Genomic DNA, 21,464 nt, shown 5'->3' on the forward strand with positions numbered 1-21,464 from the left:
GCTTAGCTCTTGCTACTTCAAGCTTAAATAAAAGTTAAGAAGCAATACTTGTACAACACTTGTCACAAAAACAAAAACAAAACCACTGATTTGATACGCAAAACACTTTCTACAGAATCCAAGTACGAAGGGACCAGGAACTTTCCCCAACCACCGCTGAATGTCCAAGTTGCTTCCCAGATAGAAATAGCAGGAGAAAAATATTCTCATGCAAGTTTAATCCTCTTCTCAGTTTACAGTACATTTCTGTCAATAACGAACTACGTTTGGTTGACCACATCAACTTCTGTTATTTTATATATTTTCCTAAGGAAGACTTCAGTTTTGTCTTTATCCAGAGAACAGATATCCAGAACACAAATGACATGTCGGTTCTCCAGGGCAGCTGCTTCTACATCTTCGTCTAGTATGCAAACAGATAATGAACACGTTACACATTCAGGAAAAGAACTGCCATTCCACCAGTTTACTAAGATGAATTCCAGAATGGGTGGAGGGAGGAAAGGGAAAGAATTCCGCCCCCAAATGCCCTAGCCACACACAGAAAACCCAACCCCCATCCCAAATATGAAAAACAGTAATAGCTACAGGTTACTTTTCAAACCGCATGATAGCAAGAGTATCAGCCATTTGATTTTAAACAAGATCTGTATATGACAAGAAGAATGAAAAGGAGGCTAGCGCCATAACCTACAATTCCTAATCATAAAAAACTAATTCGAAAAGTAATGAGTCATGAAACCACCCACCCCACTACTAAAATCCCCCGTTTTTATTTTAAAAGAGCATTTCAACTTCTTCCCTTTTCCAGAACTTATAGGAGTTCCTCTTGACAGATCTGTTGGCTCCCTGTTTCTTGATATAAAAATCTAAGGAAACAAAGGGATTGTCACCCTAAAGATTGCCATCTCTTTCATGATCTTGTGTATCTGGAGAACTTAGAAATTCTTAATATATCGCAGAGAAAATTGGCACTGATAATTTGAAAAGGATAATTTGCAAGCAACTCGCACTGTGAGTTACGTATTCAAAGCCACTGAAGGCAAACACCTGCAATGAAAATACATTTGTTTAAACATGTGGTCAACTTATTTAAATTCTTTACAGCTGCCAAGAAAAGTATATTTAAAAACAGAAAAAGAGAGGAAGTGGGGGGGGGGGAGTTTCAAAAGTATCCTTACTGGATAATAGTGCTGCTACCTCTTCAGAAGAAAACAGATCAATCCATCTAGATTCAAATTATTTTTAACTGCATCAAGGCTAGAAGAGTGCTAGTCAGCAAAACCCTCAATCTGGCTTTAAATAAAATTGCTTAGAAGACAGCTCCGTGGTGGAGATATTCTGAATCGAGCTATCAGACTGTAAACCTTAATTTGCAATCGCACTTACCTATTTTTAGACAAGTGGCAACAGTCATATACAACTCATTCTTATCTGGAAGATCCTACCTGAAAGTGGAAGTAACTCGGAAAGTCCTTCTTGGTTAATGGTCTCCTGGCAAGATGAAGTACCACTTATGTGAGAAAATACTGCGTTTCGTGATGTATCTTTGACTTGAAATAAGTAAGAATCATGCAGGACGGCAACCTCTATAGCCATATCATGATTTATGCCTGTTCAAGAGATAGTTACTTTTGTTACTACAAAAAAGCTGGGTTAATGAACTATACAATTGTCTTCCAGAATCCTGTCATCAAAAAAAGCTTTCAAGTCCAAGGGTTAAGTCTCACGCTTCATTTCCAAAAGCTACAGACAACTGCCTGCTCAATCTTCCCTTGAAAGCATTTAGGAAAAAACCTGCGTTCCTAAATGGTTTGTTGTTCTGCTCATTTTCCCAATGTTTAATTCAAAAGGAAAACAATGACAATGTGACTGAGTTTAAGCAGACAAATAGTTCTGGGTCACAGTTCAAAATATGAGCATAACTCTATTAAGCATACACAATTAACCAATGACTTCTTTCATTACCTGTCTTCCTTTCAGACTACTACGGTACTTCTTGAGCTGTTTCTATCATCACAGTTCTAAATCGAACAACATACATCAACTAATATGAAACTGGTAATATTTCCCGTTCTCCACTTAAAGCTTGGGACAGATCTAGTATGGCACTACAAATCCAGGGACTTTGTTTTTGTTTTCCTTTTAGCATCACATAAGTTTTAGGTTGGTGAGAGTCAGTTTGGTGTGGTGGTTAAGGCACCAGGTTAGAAACCGGGAGACCGTGAGTTCTAGTCCCACCTCAGGCACAAAGCCAGCTGGGTGACCTTGGGCCAGTCACTTTCTCTCAGCCGTAGGGAGGAGGCAATGGCAAACCACTTCTCAAAAACCTTGCCAAGAAAACTTCAGGGACTTGACCGGGCAGTCTCTGAGAATCGGACACGACTGAATGGATTAAAAAAAAAAAGTTTTGGTTTACACTTTTAATTCCGTCTTTTCAAGAATAATTTATTTTACAGCCTCTTCGGGCATATGGAAAAGTGTTCTTTGGGACCTAGCCTACCTTCTTTACAGTTGCTCAAAAAAAAAATCCCATTCCTATAGGGCAGCAAACACGAATCGCTTATTCAACGCCTTGTAGTACTGCATGGCAAAAAATTTTTAAGGCACAGCCCCCCAAATGTTCAAATTTCTAAGAATGCTCAACTTAGTAGTCACTTACCAAGAATAGCCACTTCATAGTATTTAAGTGGACAGGCATTTTCAAAGTGATTCATTTCTTCACTCATTAGGGGTTCTTTTGGGTCGAATTTGGCTGCTTGAAGATTGTATCGTTTCATAAGGAATTCTTTGTGAATGTAATTAAATTTACAAGGGAAGCTTTCTGGGAAAACATTGCTGAAGTTCAAGTGCTGTGTTAAGTTGTCTTTTACAGCTGGCCAGAGAACGCTTTCCCAGGAATTGTGGCACGTCCTCTGTGAGTGAACTTTTTCAGACGCATCAGCTATTTCTTTGGTACCTGCTAATATAAGGACAGTATCTGTTATCCAGAAGATTTCAAATATCTTTGAACACCTCAGCTCCAAAAGGACGTATGTCCTGGAGCTGGGAGAAGAATCCTGGCCAATAGGAAAGCAAACCTCTCCAGAGCGGTAAAACAAAAATCGTAAGCTTTGATCCGATTTCAGATAAAGAAGCAGAAGGCCAAAAAAACGCACAACTCTGCTTTGAAAGCCAACCAGTGTTCTGTGGGGGTATAACCTGGAACTGGTCCTGAAGTGGCAACCAAGTGTGAGGAGATGTCCTCAGTTGTGCCACTAGAAACAGCATTTTTATACGGACTTTTTCTTAACCTGCTAGGAATTGTGCCTCTTTTTGATGTCTTTCACTTTCTTCTGTGACATATAGGATTATTTATTCATTTATTCAATTTATATAATTGCATATTTTACCACAGCGGCCATAATAGATAATCTATTTGGTCCTTTTAAATCAGAGCTATACAACCAAGACTTGTTACCAAATTATAGTTTGTTTGGGGTTTTTTTGTTTACCATGGGGGAATTGGAAGCCATTATTAACTATATCTATTTTTTCACTACATGAATTCAAATTTAGTTTTTTTCCTCACTCTACCTGTTTTTTTTAAAAAAAAGCAGCTGCAGGCATTCTAAAATTCAACTGAAGCCCTCCATCTGGAAAAAGCTACTCACCCCAATCTAAGGGCATTGCCAACCCAATACTGCTTGAGTGAGTAATCTTTCTAGCTTTGTAATAAATTCAATATTCTTACATTCTACAGCCACTAACTTCCTGTTATATAAAGCAAGTAATGTTAGTCCAAAGACCAAACAGCAATAAGAACGAAAAGTAATAATGTAATAGATAAGTGCAACACAAATAAACCTTTATCTTATGAAACAGTCCTTCCATAAACAAGATGTTTCCTCATTTTAATAGCTCCTGACAGAAATCTAACCTCTAATGATTGGTCATTATTAAAGACTAAAGTACACACCACAGTTGTAGTGTATTACAGTTGTATTAACAGATATTTTTATGAGTAGGAAAAACAAATTATTTGATCTTTATCCAAATAGTTAATTGAACGATTAGTAAGTTGTCTATTCTGCTTTTGATTGTTGTTGTACAGGCTCATTCATCTTTAGTTTGTATAACAGAATTAATTCCAAACTGCAAAAGCCATGAGATTACTTGACCCACAGTGCTACGTTAGCTGAAACACCAGTAAAAGCTACTGATGTGTGAGAGGTAGATAAAAAATGAAATAGGGTCACACCATTGGTTCTGCTAACAACTACTTTAAGCTGTGGAACTATATACAAATGCATTTGCGAGCTTCACTGCCAGCTTCCGACAAGCAAAGTCAATGAGGAAGTGGGCAGGAGGCCGCAAATGGTGATCACATGACCGCGGGACACTGCAACCGCAAGAGATTTGCCTGACAACAGCAACTGGGACTGCCACAACTGTAGTCGTAGGTGCGGTCACGTGACATTGCGCCTTTTGATCACGTTGCTTAGCGACGGAGTTTCCAGTCCCAATTACTGTCGGTAAGCAAGGTCTACCTGTAGCATTATACACAGATTTATCAGTTACCCATTGCACTGATGTTACGATCTGGATGAAAACTAATTTGTTCTTCAAATTTATCCTCTGTGAATTACTATGTTGAACAGAAGATATTTTCTGAACATATGAAATTTGATATCAAATTGTACTATTCTACAGTTGGCATTAAACAGGATTTCATAGTTGACATGTAACAACATTACTTATTCCTAAGGGTTTGGGGACTTCAAAATCTATTCCAATGAAAGATTACCAAGCCTTAAGATGACATCCCATCCACACCTACCTGGGGAAGGCCTATAAATGGAACGTTACTTATGAAAGTCTAAACAGTTGGATTACATGTCACTTTAAATTCAATTTGGAGGTAGAAGTCCATTCAAAATTGAAAGATGAACACTAACTGCAATGCAGCAAACTTCAATTGTTGGCTTATACTGACTGTCATGGCATCAGAGTTTCCCTCCTGACCCCAAGGAACCACTGGCTTTTAAAAAATTAACGCTGCAGCTTAATTTAGTTGTATTGTATAGTAGATCTGTCTACCAGAATAGCATATGGCGAAGTAAAAGTAACCAGTAGGGATCTATAAGATCACATTGCTACATTCATAATAATGAAGTACAAAGACATTTCATAGCTATAGCTATAGCTTTCTACTCCAACTAAGAGAATGCAAAAAGCTGATACTAATATAGCCTTCAGAAACAAAGTACATACTTTCATATGTTTGTGCTGTTTCCATCACTTCTTTACTTTCTTTCTTTGCATGGGAATTATCTTGCAAAAATGTGTGCAACCTTCAAAAATCCAAGCAGATTGTCACTGAGAGCAGCAAAACTATTTGACTGTTACCAATAATTATAATTTTTAATTTATAGAACCCTCAAGTTGACTAATCTTTCTTCTGTTATGGGCCAAAAAGAAAATATGACACAGCTGGGTTTTTTTCTTACTTCAAAGCTGATGAACTGGTGTGTGTGTATGGACTACTTATCTGATAAGTACCTAGGAGAGGGGAGCAGCATTGACCCCATTCCTTCCACATCGTTTTCCTGCTCTTTCCTCTGCCCCAAAGCTACTATTAGTCTGGCTGGGGAAAATATAACCAGGTCCCAGTTGTGTCATCGATAGCTACTGAGGAAAGTAGAGTGCAGCAGCAGCATCCACAGCCAATCACAATGGGGCAAAAATGGTAACAAACATGTGACATCATCATGGAAATCCTACCCTTACATATGTGCATCCTGACTCCTGACACAGGTTAATGTTAAGTCGAGGCATTTATGCCACAATACATGGCTCCCACTTCTCCCCCTTGCAGATGCCCATGGGCTGAAGAAGGTATGTAGAATGAAAGCACTCCTATTTCTTGCAGTTTAAAAACATCCCCATTTTAAAGGAGACTGACAGAATAAACAGCATGGATGGAATTCTCTATCACATTCCGCCACTATAGCATGAGAAGAATAGGGAAAAGAATATGGAAAGACTATATTCTTCTCCCCGCAACAATGCTAGCAGGTTTGGGTGAGGTTACAGTGGAAAATGGGTTCAGTTCCTTTCTCACTTTATGAACTGTGCAAAAATGCATGGTGGATGTGGCCACAGATCTACCATGCCAGGCTTGCTTTGCCCTTGAATGAACCATAGTTGAGGAAATGCCAGTTCTTAGTATTTACAAACCAATAATTACATCTTTGACTGAAATAACCAACTGGGACTATTTTTGGTTAAAAACTCTGTACAAAAGCTTATTTGAAATCTAGTTCACAAGACAATGGCAGAGGCACAATGCAGTGTTAAAGACCATGAACTTTTTTTTTGGGGGGGGGACTATCCTAGAAAAAGTTACAGGTAGTCCTCACTTAACAACCATTCGTTTAGTGATGGTCCAGACAGAAAAAGGAAGACTCTGCTATGTTCAGAATTTCAAATTTTGAAATAGTAAAACACAGTATTTCAAACTTCAGATAATCCCTTTGAATTCCTGCACCACCAGTGTAAGACAGGTAAGTCAAGCAAATAGGACTTTGGCTTGATGGTCAGTTGTGAAACTACACACTTATCAACATAACCACGTAACATTAACTACACTCATCAACACATACACTTCCCATTCTTAGGAAACATGGAATCGTAGAGAAAAGGGGTGTAATGAGCTATGGCAGACATAGATTCTGTTTTGCATCCACACAATGGAAGTTGTCAAACTGCTTTACAAATAGTGCTTTGACAGACAGTAAGTTGATTGATAAGCACATACTGGGAGATACCAAGGTAAAATGCAGCATGACAATTAACCAAAGGAAAATAAACCTTGGTAAACTATTAAGTATGAAAGTATAAATAATTGTTGAAGACCGAATACCAATGGTGATATTAAATTATGGTTAAACATTAAATGTATAAGGAATGAATCACTCCTATTTTTGTTATTTTTACTAAAGCATGTAAAAATGGCACTGAAATCCAATAATGAAATACATTTTTCTGTGAAAAAATTTCCTATCTCTGTAAAACACCTGGGTTGAACGGTGTAAGACGGATTTTTGTCCATCAAGATTTATGAAATAATAAATAAGTCAAACAACCACAAGTTTCTTCGTTGTTTTTCTTTCACTCACGTTTCTCTGAAAATAAGCAACACTGAATTCTCATGTAGAAAATACAATTGTTTTCTAAAGTTTACTTTTAAGTAAGTATACTTAAGGCTGAATTTGAAAACAGTATTCCTTTGCAAGAACTGGAACTAAAAAATCAAAGTTGCCAGACAGGAAACGAAGTAAGTCACCATTTAAAAATGCAATGAAATTATTAAGAATTTGCCACTTACATTCTTTTTTTGCCTGCTGATCTTGTCAAGTACGAATGTTGAGAAGGCACAGGATGATGATCTGTTGTCCTTAAAAATATAGTTAACAGCTTCAACTTTATTTGGAGGCATCAATTACTTTACAATAAAACTTCTTTGCTGTGAGCTCAGATCACATAATTACATTCCAAAGAGAATCAAAATGCTTCCATCTATTGCCAATTAGTTTTGTTTTGTATTTTTTGCCAGTCTGTAAGGCTGGGTTATATTAAAAGCACGTTAAATTTACTATACGCCGATACAACTAGTGGCAGAGTGTAAGATCAAGTGCTAGCTTTCCATAAGATACACCTGATACGCCTGGAATTTGGCCCACCCTCCATCCTAGAAGTCATTACTCAGCAGGAACCATTAAATAGCACAGAACTGGAGGTGATCTAGCCCAGCCTTCTGCTCAGTGAAGGACCCACTAGAGCATCTCTGACAGATGACAGTTTGGCTTCCATCAAAGACCTGTGGCAAAGGAGAACTCACCACTTCATGTGGTAACCTGTTCCACTGACTGACAGGTCATACAAGGAGGCAGTTCCTCCTGATATCTAGCCCTGTAATTTGAATCTAGTGTTCTGGTCCTGCCCTCTGGAGTAACAGAGAATCAGTCATATCTTCCCTTAGCATTTTCCTCTGTAGGCCAAACATACCCATCTTTTTAAACTGCTTGGTTTCCAGACCCTTTGTCATCTTGGTAGTCCTCCTCTGAACTTTCTCCAATTCATCATTGTCCTTTTTGAATGGTGGTACCCAGAACCAGACACAATACTCCAAGTTGGGTCTGACCAAGGCAGAGTAGAGTGGAACGATTACTGCCCATGAACTAGACTCTGTGCTCCTATTAATGCATCCCAAGTTAGCATTTGCTTTTTTAGCATCTCCTTCACACTGCTAGCTCAGGTCCAATCTGGGGTGAACAAGGACATCCAGATCCTTTTCACCTGTGCTACTGATAAGGCAAGACTTCCCCATCCTCTACTTGTGCCTCTCCTTTTTCCTATCTGGATGCAGACCTTTACATATATCCCTATTTTATCCTATCCTTTTCAGCATACTGCTCTAGCTTATCGAAATCTTTTAGAATCCTTCTCTCACCTTTAAAATGGTATAGATAGCCATTAGATAAATCCTGCAAATGGAAACCGTCTGAACCACCATATCCGATTGCTCAGAACAAATTTGTAACTTGCATCGAAACTGCAAAAGGCTATGCTACAATTGCACATCACTGTAGTAAGATGACAAGGTCTAAATGTAAGTGCTCCTTATCAGCTGATTTGTGAACTAGCCTGAATAAGCCTTAATCTTATGAATACTTTTGGGTATATCACATTTTCCCTCTTCTCTGGAGGGCAGTTTCCTACCCCAAGTCTAAATGAACGAATCACGTGTAGAGGAGTAAAGAACCAGAAGTTGAAATGTTTTGACCCTGAGCTCTCCCATTCCAACTTTGGAACAGGCTATTCCAACCTGAAGGAAAGGGTTCTAACCAGGAAACAGAGTTCTGAGCATCCCATTCTAAGGTTTTCTAGGGTCAGAACATTTCAACCTCAAAACGTTCAGCACCTGTCAAGATGCACAGCACATTATTAATTAATAATGAGTTGCTATTTAATTGCTATTGCCACGTCAAAGCTTAGAATTTATTGTATCTAATCTGGCGACTTTATTTCAGCAAGATCAGTGCTGAACACCCATTCTTATCTAGCTAGCATTGACATGCAACTATGATTTCCTGTGCCTAACAAATTACAGGAAACATCTTATGACCATTCGAAAACTGAGTAATTTGCATTTGCCCAATGTGAGGCATCAGTGAAGTCAGCCTATGAGACTATACACAAATGCCAGAGAAACTAGAGATTTTATTCCACTTCAAAAAAAAAAAAAAAGCACCCCTTACTCTACAGTTGCAATCTGTCTCTTTGTACAACTTCTGGTTACTATGTTTTGTTGCTCCAGAGATGGTGACTTCTGCTTAGAAGTTGATTCTCCCGCTTGCTGGTATTGTCTTCTGCCTTCATTAATATGATAGCTTTCTGACTCAGAAGTACATACTGATGACCTTTCCTTGATCTGCAGAAATAATTTTAAATCAAATTCACACAATATCTTCCAGTTAGCTACTTTCCACAGAAAATTTTAAAAAGCTACATTCAGTTTCATTACCACAAACAGCAGAATCAACTCAGCAGAAAAAAACACATGATCTTAACTAAGTTATAAAATTCTAAATAAACTCTTAACCCTTCCGATTTATTTCCACTACTTTATTCAAACAATGCAGAAACCATTAAACCTATCAAGACATTTTAAGAAAGGTCACGGTATCGTGAAACCTTAAACTATGCCTTCCTCATTTTAAACAGGTTCAGAATAAAAGAAAAAATAGTTAAGAAGCAATTTCTAAAGGTTCTTTAAACTCAGATGCAGAATATCTCAGTTTTAATCATGCTCATACTAACTTAAGTACTAGGCTATTAATGTTCAAGTATTGTACCTGCATTGGTTGCACTTCTGAGGCATCTTGGGATGTACTGCTACAGCTGACACATCTTATAGCACTAATTATCCCTTGAAAAGCAATGCACTTCTGCTCCCTGTAGTGCAGACTGTCAATCTCCTTCTCCATTTCACTGATGGCTATCAAAGCTACTTCTTCTGAAACGCAGTTTCAAAGTAACAATACCACCAAATAAGCATGGGATACGTAAGACCGCAAGGCTGTTTTTTTTTAAACTGGCACAGCAGCAGTTAACTTTGCAAACAATTAAGGAAAATCAGGCTGAAGTACAATCCATAAGCCTCCTTCAAAGGCACGAAAGCCACATCTTTATAAAATTAGGCTGTTACGGGATATACCCAGTACTATGTGAGTAGACTTCCCCTCATTCTCATCCCACTTAGAACACTTTAGGTGTCCTAGAGCAATCCCCAACCATCTGGAACTGATCTGTCATGTGGATGAGGAGAGAGAGAAACCATCCTGCTGACAGCTGCTGCTCCATCAGGACATTATTAGCGACAACCCAGAGCCATTCTCTGTTCTTACATTTGCACTGTGATGTTCAATCAGATGACACCATATAGGGTCACTTAAAACCGGAGACGTAATTCAAACACCATCCAGGTATTTTTTGACATGGAAATAAAACAGGACTTCAGATAAACTACTGGTCGTACGAAGTTTAAAAGGGGATAAAGAAAGAAGACGAACCATAAACTTTGCTGCAACCTATCAACGGTAACCGATGACTAATTCTCAGCATCTATAAATATTTACACTGGGCAGATTTGCACAGAAATGTTCTGTTTGCAAATAAGGCTATTCAGAATGGGCAAGCGTGATTGAGACTACAGAATGAAATGCCGTACCATTCATATTCTTACAATATTCTAAAAATGTATCTGGGAGAGGTGGGAAAGGATAGTATCCACCAACGATAATTTTGTCCATATAAGAAGCTTCCTCTTGAGTTTTCATCCACTGGATAAAGTTTTTCACTTTCGGATCTTTTGTATATGGTTGGCCCTTATGCCATCCTATTTTAAAGAAAAAACAAAACAAAAAGCTGTGGCAGCTATAGTAAAAGAGTTAAAAGATTAAATCAGGAATTTTTGAAAGTGACTGAGCCACGCTGGTTTTTAGTATGATGCTGTGAGGTATTCAAAAGTATTTCACATGTTCTCAGCAGGTGGGTTTGTCAAGAATGTGATGGAATTTGCAATGACGACTGGGCATGTTAGTCTTGTGGTTCACCAGGCAGGCCAGGAAAAAGGCGGAACTCCTATTTCTAAGCCACTTGAGAAACTCACTACACACCACAGGACCAACTGATAATAATTCTACTGTTACTCCAGAGAATTAATAACCTTTATGAAACTCCTCTATAATTCCGACATAATTCCTAGAAGACTGCAGAGCTGTGTTTTCTGCTAGATCGCGACAGATACAGAAATCTCTAAGCTATTCAAATGTACTTAATACCAATACCAATGAAGGTACTAGAAACCCAGCTCTTGATCACTTATCAGTCTATCATCACTGTGTAAATAAATTCAATTATTCAGAATGAAAACACATCTTTGGATATAAAAATGCCAATGCTTGCTTTGTATTAACATAGTACCTAAAAACATATTGCTGATATTAAAAGAGCATCAAATAAGAACTCACAAGGCTGTCACTCTTAATAAATAATCAGGGGAGTGCCAGATTAGGGGAAGTAATCAAGCCACTTGGAGCTGTTCTCATCTGGGAAGATTCTCTTGTAAGATATAGAAGGGGGCAGCCCTTTCAGTCCTGACAATCACTGAAAAATTGTAACATGGGCAATAGAAACGGGTAAAAAGGATATGGAGAGAGGAAAGTAGTTGACATGAATTGATGGATTAGGATTAGATATGAATTTATGTATTTTTATAAAAGATATTTACCTGTAATAAACATTTGGCTTTTCAGAGAAGTTGTTAAATAAACTGTACTGGAGCCATTCTCAGAAATATTTCGTTCCACTCTCATCTGCGTACATACCAAGTATGTCACTAGAGACGGAGAAGCATTGCATTACCTATTTATTTATTTGGCTTTCAAGCTACTCCAATCAAAGCGGACTCTGAACAGCGTACAGTCCCCCGTTTTTTAAAATTCCAATTAAAACAAAATTAAACGTGACATTATAGATAATAACCACAGACCAAATCAATAAAAAAAGGATTGATGTCTGTTCATGACCGAAACCTGAGGCATCACCCACTGATTCTGATAAATTTAAGTATTTTTAAATGCTAAGTTTTGAAAGAAAAAAAAAATATCAAAAGCAAACTATTATAACTTGTAAACTAAACTAACTTTCTTCAGATTTTTCTGGAGTATTCAAATTATTTTTCAAAACATTTTCTGACTTTGGCCTGGTGTTCATACAGTGCAGTTTAAGAGATAAAGCAGTCTATGGTCTCTATCACTGCGAACTACAGGCACAGTCTCATGTGCTCAGATGCCATCTTACCCTGAAAAATATCCTCTACAGGAAAATTAAAGGTCGCTGGATGAAATCTAGAGACAACTCATCTCTCACATACTAGCCAAAGCATTCTTCGGTGAACTGTCACCTACAATCTGAAGCTTTAATATTGCACCAGCTCCTTTTGAGAAATAGCTTGCATATCGCCAAATATTATTCCTAGGGGAGCAGTGAGATGGGGCGGGGACACATGCATATTGATTGTCACATTCAGCTCCCAACTGTAAAGTTACTAAAAGCATGCAGCTGATTATTAGATGCTGAACTAAATGGGACCTTTGGTGTGATCCAGTATGGTGGTTCTTACATTTTGGATTCATATTTACACACCTTCTAAGATTTTTAATTTGTAGTCAATAAAAAAAGTCCTGAAGGTTATCACCAAACTTCAGTGCAGTCTAAACAACGTCTTCTTACTTTCTCTCTTGTGAGATAAGGCTACGGACTACAGTGAAAGCTTTTAAGCATTGACAACTACTTCGTGTATTATCTTCTCAATCAGATGGAATAGGGAAGGAAAAAGGAAACATCTACATGCTGTCAACATGGCATCAGAGTTCATTTTGCTGTAACTAAACAGGTGGAGTTTAGAACCAATGAAATCCAGGAGTTCTTTCCAGTTCACCCTTTCTATTAGTACACCAGAAAAATCAGAAGGAACTACAATAGTATTATCCGGTACTCTGATTCCCGAAAACAAATTTGACAGAAAGCAATTACAATAAACAGAGATATTTACAGAATACATACTTGGGTGAATTTGCTCAAATATATCTGGCTGAGATGTGGCAAACAATTCTACTATGAAAGGCTGTTCTGAGGTCCCATCAATAACATGTACCCAGCGATACATCCAAAAGTCTTCCACACACCCTATATAGACAAAATAAATGTTGATCAATGTTCCAAGCATATTTTTAGAGTCAAACAAATAATCTTTGAAAATACCTTTTTTCCTTTTGCGTTCAATTCGTCCAACATATTGTACAAGTCCAATAATGTCACAAAAGTGATTTTGTGCTAACTTATCCAATTCTGATCTGGGAATGAAAGCACAACCGTTCTTAGGATATCAAACAGATAAAGCCATCCACTGCACTCCAGAAATCTATTTACCCAAGAAAGACACTAAATTGGTGTGTTCAAACAATACAACAAGCCGGGTTATAGCGTCACCTGAGAATTTCTTCTCCCAACCATTGTTTGTTTTGACTTGTGAGACATTTGAACAAAACTTGATGGCCAAAAGTGGCAGCTGTAGCCAGGAGGGCCTTTGTATACTTATATCTTACACACCAATTGCTTCCATTTCTGGATTGGGAGGCCCTGCTTACAGCCACTTTTGACTTAGTCACCTCCCATTTGGATTACTGTAATGCCCTCTACATGGCACTGCCTTGGAAAGCATTCAGATGCTGCAGCTGATGCAAAATGCAGTGGCCCAAGCAGTGAGGGGTGTATTCCTATATTCCTGGGGTCCCTGCTGCTTTGGGAGCTGCATTGTTTGCCAGTTGGCTTCTGTATATGATCTAAGGTACTTGTTGTTTTCTCTAAAGCCCTACGTGGCTCTGGCCACATTATCTCCTCCCATATTCATCTGCCCATCACATCAGGTCACCAAGGGTCAACTCCCTCCAGGCCCTATCTATCAGAAGGCTATCTGATGGAGCCTTGGGAGTGGGCATTTTTGATTATCACTCCCATACTCTGGAATTTCGTCCCTGTGGAAATCCATTCTGTTCCTTCTCTTCTGGGTTCCAGAAGAGCAGTTAAGCCCTGGCTATTCAATCAAGTGTGGTAGGAGAGCATGCCATGATGGAAGATCTGAATTTGCAGATGTGTGTTTTTGTGCATTTTCTTTTTTTGTATAATTTTGATACTCCATTTGGTTTATTTTATGGGTGGGTTTATTATTTTTAAGGGGCATTTTGCTTGGTGATATTTCTGATAGCTGCTCAGAGCTTTGGGGAAACAGATGGCACACAAATAAAGTAAAGAAACAAATACGTATCGTGCAGTGGATCCATTCATCAGGAATAAATGCACAGAGAATCTACGGCCTTTTAAATTGGTTGACAGAATCTAACCTGGATTCTTCTAGCCAGAGAAAGGTATCATGTCACACATCAGAATAAATTATGGGCAGCAGGCTTGTAGCAATAACATTCATAAATGCAGCTAATAATAATCCAGGCTTGTTATCTCATCTGAACACTGTTGATACGACATCCAGAATGGCTATAACTATACCTTATTTGTAAATGTCAGGATTTCATTTCTCTTTTGGCCTCCTCCTCTCTCAGTTTTTTAAACAATAATATTCCAGGCTGGAAAAAGTAATCCGCGAAAAACATAGACAAAATAATAATGATAATAACCTTGTTATAAACTGATATTCAACTTCTGGCAACTTCCACTCTGGTTTGATTTTATGTTCTGGAACGATGTTAATTTTAGCTGAAGGGTTTCGAACATTCAAAGCAATCTCTAAAAAAGAATTAACCAGATGATGACAATTACCTTTGTTTTGGCTAAATTACCAGCTACATTAGTTTTGCTATAGTTCGTTTAAACAAACACTTCTCTATAAAAGTTTGTTTTATCCAATTTTAAACACTTTGGAGCGGGCACGTGGTAAGTCACATAAACCTGTTAGAAGAACCTCAAATGGTGCTTCAGAGCAGAGAGAAGAAAAAAATTCCCCCAAAGCAGCAGCAGTTTTAAGCTGATGCAGACGGATACCACATTAGTACTTCTTGGAAACTGAATCTAAAGCACAGTTCTACTATCTGCCTACTCTCATCCTTTTCTTCCAAAACATAGCTTCCTTTAGCAGAACTGGCCCCTCAAATCACAGAAAAATTAGAAAAGATGTGCTGTAGGAAAGAATGTTGATATCTGAACAGTAGAAATCAGCCTGAGCACTTAGGTATATAGAAAAAACCCATAAAAACCGCTAGATGGGAATTTTCTTCAAGGGAACTACAGCTCTCAAAATGTTCTTTCGTTCTTCTCCCAGCCGGGATAAGAAAGCGCAACCCTAGCAAACTGTTCTTCACTCAAAAGTGGTTATCCATACTTATAAGAAACAGGAGAATTTGGTTATGACAATCTCAAAGGAACTATGATGGGTGTCTTGGAAAACCAGTATTTATATTTGAATCAAGACTGGCATGTGCAAGGAAACACTAATGAAGCATCAGTGCATAAACTTCCCCTTCCATATTCTTAGAATTAATGCATCAAGACATTTTTTTTCCGGTCACAGGGTTATAAAAATGAACAAATCAGTGCAATTTAGTGAGTAATATATTAGAATTGGTTGTGCTCTTCATTTACTGTGGACTTCAAATTATTTATTCAATATTCTAAAACACGCAACAAAAAAGAGCCTGCTAAAGACATGAGAGATAATTAGCTATTTTATGCACTACGTGAGCATCTTATTTATGCCACAGGAGGCCTTGCTTTTCAGTTAATATTCTCACTGTTTAATTTGCACCTATCCTTCACTTGGACCTTCCTCCCTCCTACATTATTTTTAACGCTCCATTACTAAACGAACCCCATTAGCACTTCCGGAAAGCAAAAATCTGCTTCCACTGACCTATGGAGAAATATATTTGAAAAGTCTCCGACTGACAAACTTGAATCTAATACTTCACAGAGACAATTAGAATCACTGTCAAACTGTTTACATTCATCAACAGTTTTCATTTATTGCTCCTTCCGTCCGACAAAACATTTCACTTCCTTGACTATACATTTTCTTATATATGCGCACGTAATTATTATCTGCCTAAACCAATCCACTGCAGAATGAAGGCTTCTTCGCTAAAGGTTATGGACTGAAATCAACCATGCTGGTCCAGTGCATGCTGGTAGATTGATGTTTTTTGACTACCTGGTTTAGGGCTGGGAGCAATCGACCAGCCCAAAGTCACCCAGCCGATTTCTGTGTCTTAGGGAAAACTAGAACCTATACATCAGACACCAAGATGCAAGCAAATCAAAATAATTGGAAGCTAATTGTGCTAGGTGGAACCCTCCTGAGAAGTGATGGATTAGATACAGATCCCATGGTGTGTAGCCAAGTAGGAAAATGGCTTCTTGCTATTTGAGAATGATTACTGCAGTAGAGTGATTGGTTATGACAGTGCTGTTTCCTCACCGCCTGAAGTAACAAACAAACGTATATTCTTTGTCTCAAATAATCACTGTATACAGACAAAATGAATGGTTAGAGAGCCCTTTGTTGCCTGACTGCAAGCTGATGAATTTTCCAAGGCTGTGCAAAAAAATTTCAATTCATATTTGGGATACTTAACCTATTGAACAGATTCTCTTCATCTGCAAATCTCCAGGGCTGGACTGTGTTTTAGAAGATAAACTTTTTTTAACAGCATATTTTTCAAGCAGCAGCACTGTGCCAATTTTCATACTGTGATACCATTCAGGGCATAAAGAGCCCCACAGCACCATTAACACCATACCAGAGTGATCAGCCACATCAAAATAAGCCTGAAAATATAAGAACACTTGCTCTTAAAAGTTAAAGACTGTGTTACTGAAATGTTATGTTAAATGCCTGAGGCTGAAGCATTCTTTTCATTCTATCCACTTTCCTCCTAAATCTATCATCAGAAACTATGTACAGTATGCTTTACAAAAACAGAAGTGTTACTGCCCTTATTCAGAAAGCTTTTACATTAAAAGCAACATTCCTATCTATATTTACCTATATAAGCTCACTGAACTTAGCAGGACTTATTTTTAATCAAGCGCATACAGTATTAAGTGTGGGATTCCAATCCTAAAAGCAGAAATTCTACAGAAATTGAAACAAGGAAGCAACCAGGAGAGAGCACCTGGGGCTGAATAAGGTAGGAACAAAGACTGAGATTAGTTTATGGTTTAGTGTGTATTGTGGCAAGATTAATGAATGGAGAGCAAACGGAAGAGAAGAGACTTCTCTTCCCAAGACACAGGAATCATCTTGATGGATATCATGGGAGTGGGCCTGTACAAGAGGAAGCTTGCTTAGCAGAGGCAGTATCAAATGGAACACAATATCTGGAAACAAATAGCAACAAAACTAACAACCTATTTATGGGGAATTGTCAGAACACTGAACTACCCAAACAGTCTACCAAAGGCATGTTATTTAATATAATTAAACCCCTTTCATTTCTCCTTACAATGGATGTAGAATCATACCTGCTTCCCCTCCCTCAACATTGGCTAAGCAAAATAAACTTCTGAAAAAATCAAAGTTATTTAATCACATATTACTGTAGTACAGAGGCAAGTGCTAATCACATCATTGTACAAATGCCATGACTTAAGTACTTGTCTCAGACAATTGGGATACTAGTACACAAAGGTGGCATCTGGATGAGGCCCTCACTGGCAAGTGCGTCGTTTTAGCGTCATTGCATTTTGACGCAGCCTCTGCTGACGTGGTGAGATTTTTACCCCCGAAACTGTTTCTTACTCCACCTATGAAATTGGTAATTGTAACCACTGCAATATGTTTATGGTAACTGTGATTATCACAAAGGACAATAAAACAGACTAGAAAACTTCACAGTCCAGGGTTTGTTTAGAAAAAGGTGTTTAGTTATGTGTACGTAAATACATAAACAAACATTCTTGGTTGTATTATACAAGCTCTTGAGTATGTTTACTAAAACAATAAATCAGCATGAGAATGATTTTATGGATAACTGAGGTTTATCAGTCTAGGATTTGCATCATATTATCACTAATAAAACAATGCACTTTAGATCCCCCTTGGTAAAAGAATTCTATATCAGAACTATTCCTACCTGATATGGCACATCTAGTTTTGTTTTTGGTTTTCCGTAATACCGCAACCGAGACTTATGGATGATTCTGACAAGCAATGGTTGGAAGTTGATTTTGGATTCCCAGGTCATGGCCACATGAAAGAGAGATGTCCGTTTGAATTCTAGTGAAAAAAAAGAGCAGAGTAAATATGAGCACGGAATTGGCAATGCTACAATGAATAGCCCTGATTACGGCTTTTAAATACTACAAATATTAACCTCAAAACCCAATACAGATAGGTTATCGCTATGACATAACTGCTTTGATACTTAACTCAAAAGCATGCAAATATAGCTGTTCAGTTCAGATTCCAAGTCCCAAACAGAAAAAAAGAACGTCTCATGTTTAGAGCGTTATGAAAGAAACTATAACAGCCAAATACTGAAAGTGCAGCAATTCAAATGCGGTACCAAACCATAGCTATGTGTTTGTTTACTTATTTATATTTCAAATTTCTGTCACCGCCCATCTCCCCCAGAGGGGGACTCTGGGTGGTTTACAACACAATAAACAAGTTAAAACCATAAAACATAGATTACAATAGAAGCTATCATTGTAAATAGATAGATATTAAATCCATTGTGGCAAAAAGCTCTCATCCAATGGGGAGGGCACTACAGCGCTGTTGCCCTTCCCATCCCAAGCAAGGCAGCAGAACCAGGTTTTTAAATTCTTCTGGAAGTCTGGGAGCAAAGGTGCCCGCCTCACCTGGGGGGGGGGGAAGATATTCCAAAGGGTGGGCGCCACAGCAGAGAAGGCCCGCCTCCTGGACCCCACCAGATGGAATTCCCTCGCTGACGGGGTCCATAGCATGCCCTCTCTGCATGATAGCTTAGTGTTGCATGAAACCTACTTCAGATGGGACAGGGGAAAGCAAAGTTCCATTTCAACCTAAGCCACAGAAACTTAGTATCTCTCAAGCCAACAGGATCACTGTTGTGGGAAGAAACTGGAGGGAATGCTAAGTTGAGGCAGGATATAATTCAAATAAATAAAGACTGCTATTTCTTCTATGAGATCCAGGTTAAGGCACCAGGCTAGAAACTGGGAGACCGTTTGTTCTGGTCCCTCCTTAGGCACCAAGCCAGGTGGGTGGCCTTGGGCCAGTCACTCTCTCTCAGCCCTAGGAAGCAGGCGATGGCAAACCTCTTCTGAAGAACCTTGCCAAGAAAACTGCAGGGCCTTGCCCAGGCAGTTGCCAGGAGTCAAGGCTGACTTAAAGACATACACATATATGATTCTTTCCTCTGATTTTGGCCGGGACCCATTTTGCAACTCAGAATCTCAAACCACAATTTGACTGGGCCTTCTTCCCAGATGGCAAACCATGGCTTGGCATTATGCCCAAACTCTGTAAACCAAGGACTCGGTTTTCTGAGTCTAAGAGCAACCAAGGGGCATTCAAAGAGACCCTAAGCCTCCATGCCATGGGTGAACTCTTCATCCCACCTCTCTTCTCTGGCCTGGCCACCCCCCACTTACCATCCACACTGACCTCCCGCAAGGGCCTCTTTTCCACCCACATGTCCCCACACGGGTCGTCATTATTCCACAGCGGCAGGTAATGCTTCTTGCCCCCCTTCAGGGGGGTGCTGGGTTTCCCCTGGCACGCTCCGAGCTGCGGGGCAGCATCCGCGAAGGCCGCCGCCGCCGCCGCCCCCAGGATCTCCAGCTGTTCGATGCACAGGAAGCCGTGGCCCAGCCGCCTCTCGTCATAGGTGTACGAGCACCGGGCGATCCTCACCCGCGTGCCGCAGCAGAGCCCGTTGCGGTGGACGAGGCCGTTCAGCTGGGGGGCCAGGTGGCACTTCTCCAGGGTGACGCCATCAGTGACGGTCACGTCATAGTAGTAAGAGGGGCAGGGGGCGCCGGCCTGGGGCGCGGCATCGGACACGTATCTCTGCAGGAGCAGCACCGTCACCGGCGGTGCCTCCGGCAGGGAGACCCTCAGGCTGGAGGCCTTGAGGACTTGACCCAACAACCCGTGGATCCAGGAGTCCGCGCCGGGGGCGGGGGCGCCGCTCGGGGCATCCGGTGCCACCCCGGTGCCCTTGGCCCCTGCCGCAGCGCCCTCTTCTGCCACCAGGCTCGCGCGCCCCTCCTGAGCGGCCCCCTCGCCCCCGCCCCCCGCCGGCCCCCTCGGGCCTTCCCTCTGGCTGGCAGCCCCCTCCTCCATATCCTTCCAGGCCCCCCGGCGGGCCTGGTCGCTGAAGTGAGCCTAACGCCCCCCCCGCCCTTTCCCCCACTCTTCGCCCGCCCCCCGCAGGCTGAGGCGAACGAAGCCTCGGCCGCCCCTCAGAGGAACCCCCGCTCAATCGCCGGGCGCCGCCATTACTAAGTGGGCGGGAAGAAGGATAGGCGAAACAAGTCTCCTCTTTGAATTGGCCAATGGGGGCGCGAGAGGGTCCCCAGGAGGCGGGGCCAGGCGGCCGGGCCTCCCAAAAGGGCGTGAGGGGCTCGGCGGGCTGTTCAATCTACGCGTGGGAGGCGGGCCCAGGCCAAGAGGAGAGGGGAGGGCTTGGACGGAGAGGGGCGGGAGCGCGCTGAGAAGGTGACCAATGGGCGCGAGGGAGGCGGGGAAAAAGGAGGGAAAGGTTTCTTGGCTCTGTTGTTGGGCTGTTGACAGTTCTGTCCTGCTCTATTGCAAGAGGACCTCGTGGCTTCCCAGCGGGGTCTCCTTTCAGAAAAATCCCCAAGACTGCAAGCTTAAAAGTGCCATTAGGCTCTTGATTTTACTGAATTAGGCAGGGTAAATCACTTTGAAGAGGACCCAGTCCAAGGAAAATTAGAAAGAGAAAAAAAAAGCTTTGAAGGATTAGCAAGATATTAACTTTTTTTTTTTTTTCAAGGGAAGCTTCTGTTCAGGTGCCAGCTTTTGAATGGGTTTTCAAAGATGCTGTTACTATTATGCATTATCTGCTTTTTATGAGATTGTCTGCAGTGGCCAAAAACCAGCTGGAATCTGGTAGTCCCTTTCCCCACACTCATTTTTCTGCAGCTCTCAAAAACCTGTGTCTTTTCATAAAATGGGTGAGTCAGGAAAGATCCCAGCAGATTCTTCCTGATTTTCTGCTTTTTATGAAATCCCAGCGGTTCTGCTAAAAGCCAGGGTAAAATGGAATATATTAAAAAAAATGCAAGTACCCTATACAAGGGATGAGTACTTTTCAATTCTCATTATTTCTTTAAAC

General features: G+C 40.2%; 1 protein-coding gene across 2 annotated transcripts; it reads right to left on the reverse strand.

Annotated features, from left to right (window-relative positions):
- Positions 1–203: 203 nt before the first annotated feature.
- On the reverse strand, positions 204–20,366 carry RADX (RPA1 related single stranded DNA binding protein, X-linked). 2 transcript variants are annotated; one of them, XM_063313712.1, is made up of 15 exons: positions 19,756–20,366; positions 18,252–18,394; positions 16,752–16,944; positions 14,802–14,910; positions 13,372–13,463; positions 13,174–13,296; positions 11,837–11,944; positions 10,775–10,942; positions 9,900–10,060; positions 9,303–9,475; positions 7,370–7,438; positions 5,254–5,333; positions 2,663–2,959; positions 1,449–1,613; positions 204–403 (listed from the first exon to the last, which is right to left on the reverse strand). In XM_063313712.1, the coding sequence occupies exons 1-15, from the start codon at positions 19,796–19,798 to the stop codon at positions 261–263; spliced, it is 2,067 nt and encodes a 688-aa protein (XP_063169782.1). In that variant the 5' UTR covers positions 19,799–20,366; the 3' UTR covers positions 204–260. The 2 variants fall into 2 exon arrangements, with proteins under 2 accessions (XP_063169782.1, XP_063169781.1); XM_063313711.1 differs by having other exon boundaries at positions 2,663–2,962.
- Between the last annotated feature and the right edge of the window lie 1,098 nt (positions 20,367–21,464).

This window comes from Candoia aspera, chromosome 12 (assembly GCF_035149785.1).
Source record: "Candoia aspera isolate rCanAsp1 chromosome 12, rCanAsp1.hap2, whole genome shotgun sequence".
Classification (NCBI taxonomy): Eukaryota; Metazoa; Chordata; class Lepidosauria; order Squamata; family Boidae; genus Candoia; species Candoia aspera.

Bases quoted from the DNA above. Each gene is read 5' to 3' on its own strand.
- RADX (XM_063313711.1), bottom strand. From the start codon at position 19,798: ATGTGGGTGGAAAAGAGGCCCTTGCGGGAGGTCAGTGTGGATG. The intron at 7,439-9,302 runs GTAAGGGGTGCT...TATATTTTTAAG, and splicing joins AGACAGATTGCAACTGTAGA to GACAACAGATCATCATCCTG. The intron at 404-1,448 runs GTAGGATCTTCC...TTTGCATACTAG, and splicing joins CGAGTTACTTCCACTTTCAG to ACGAAGATGTAGAAGCAGCT.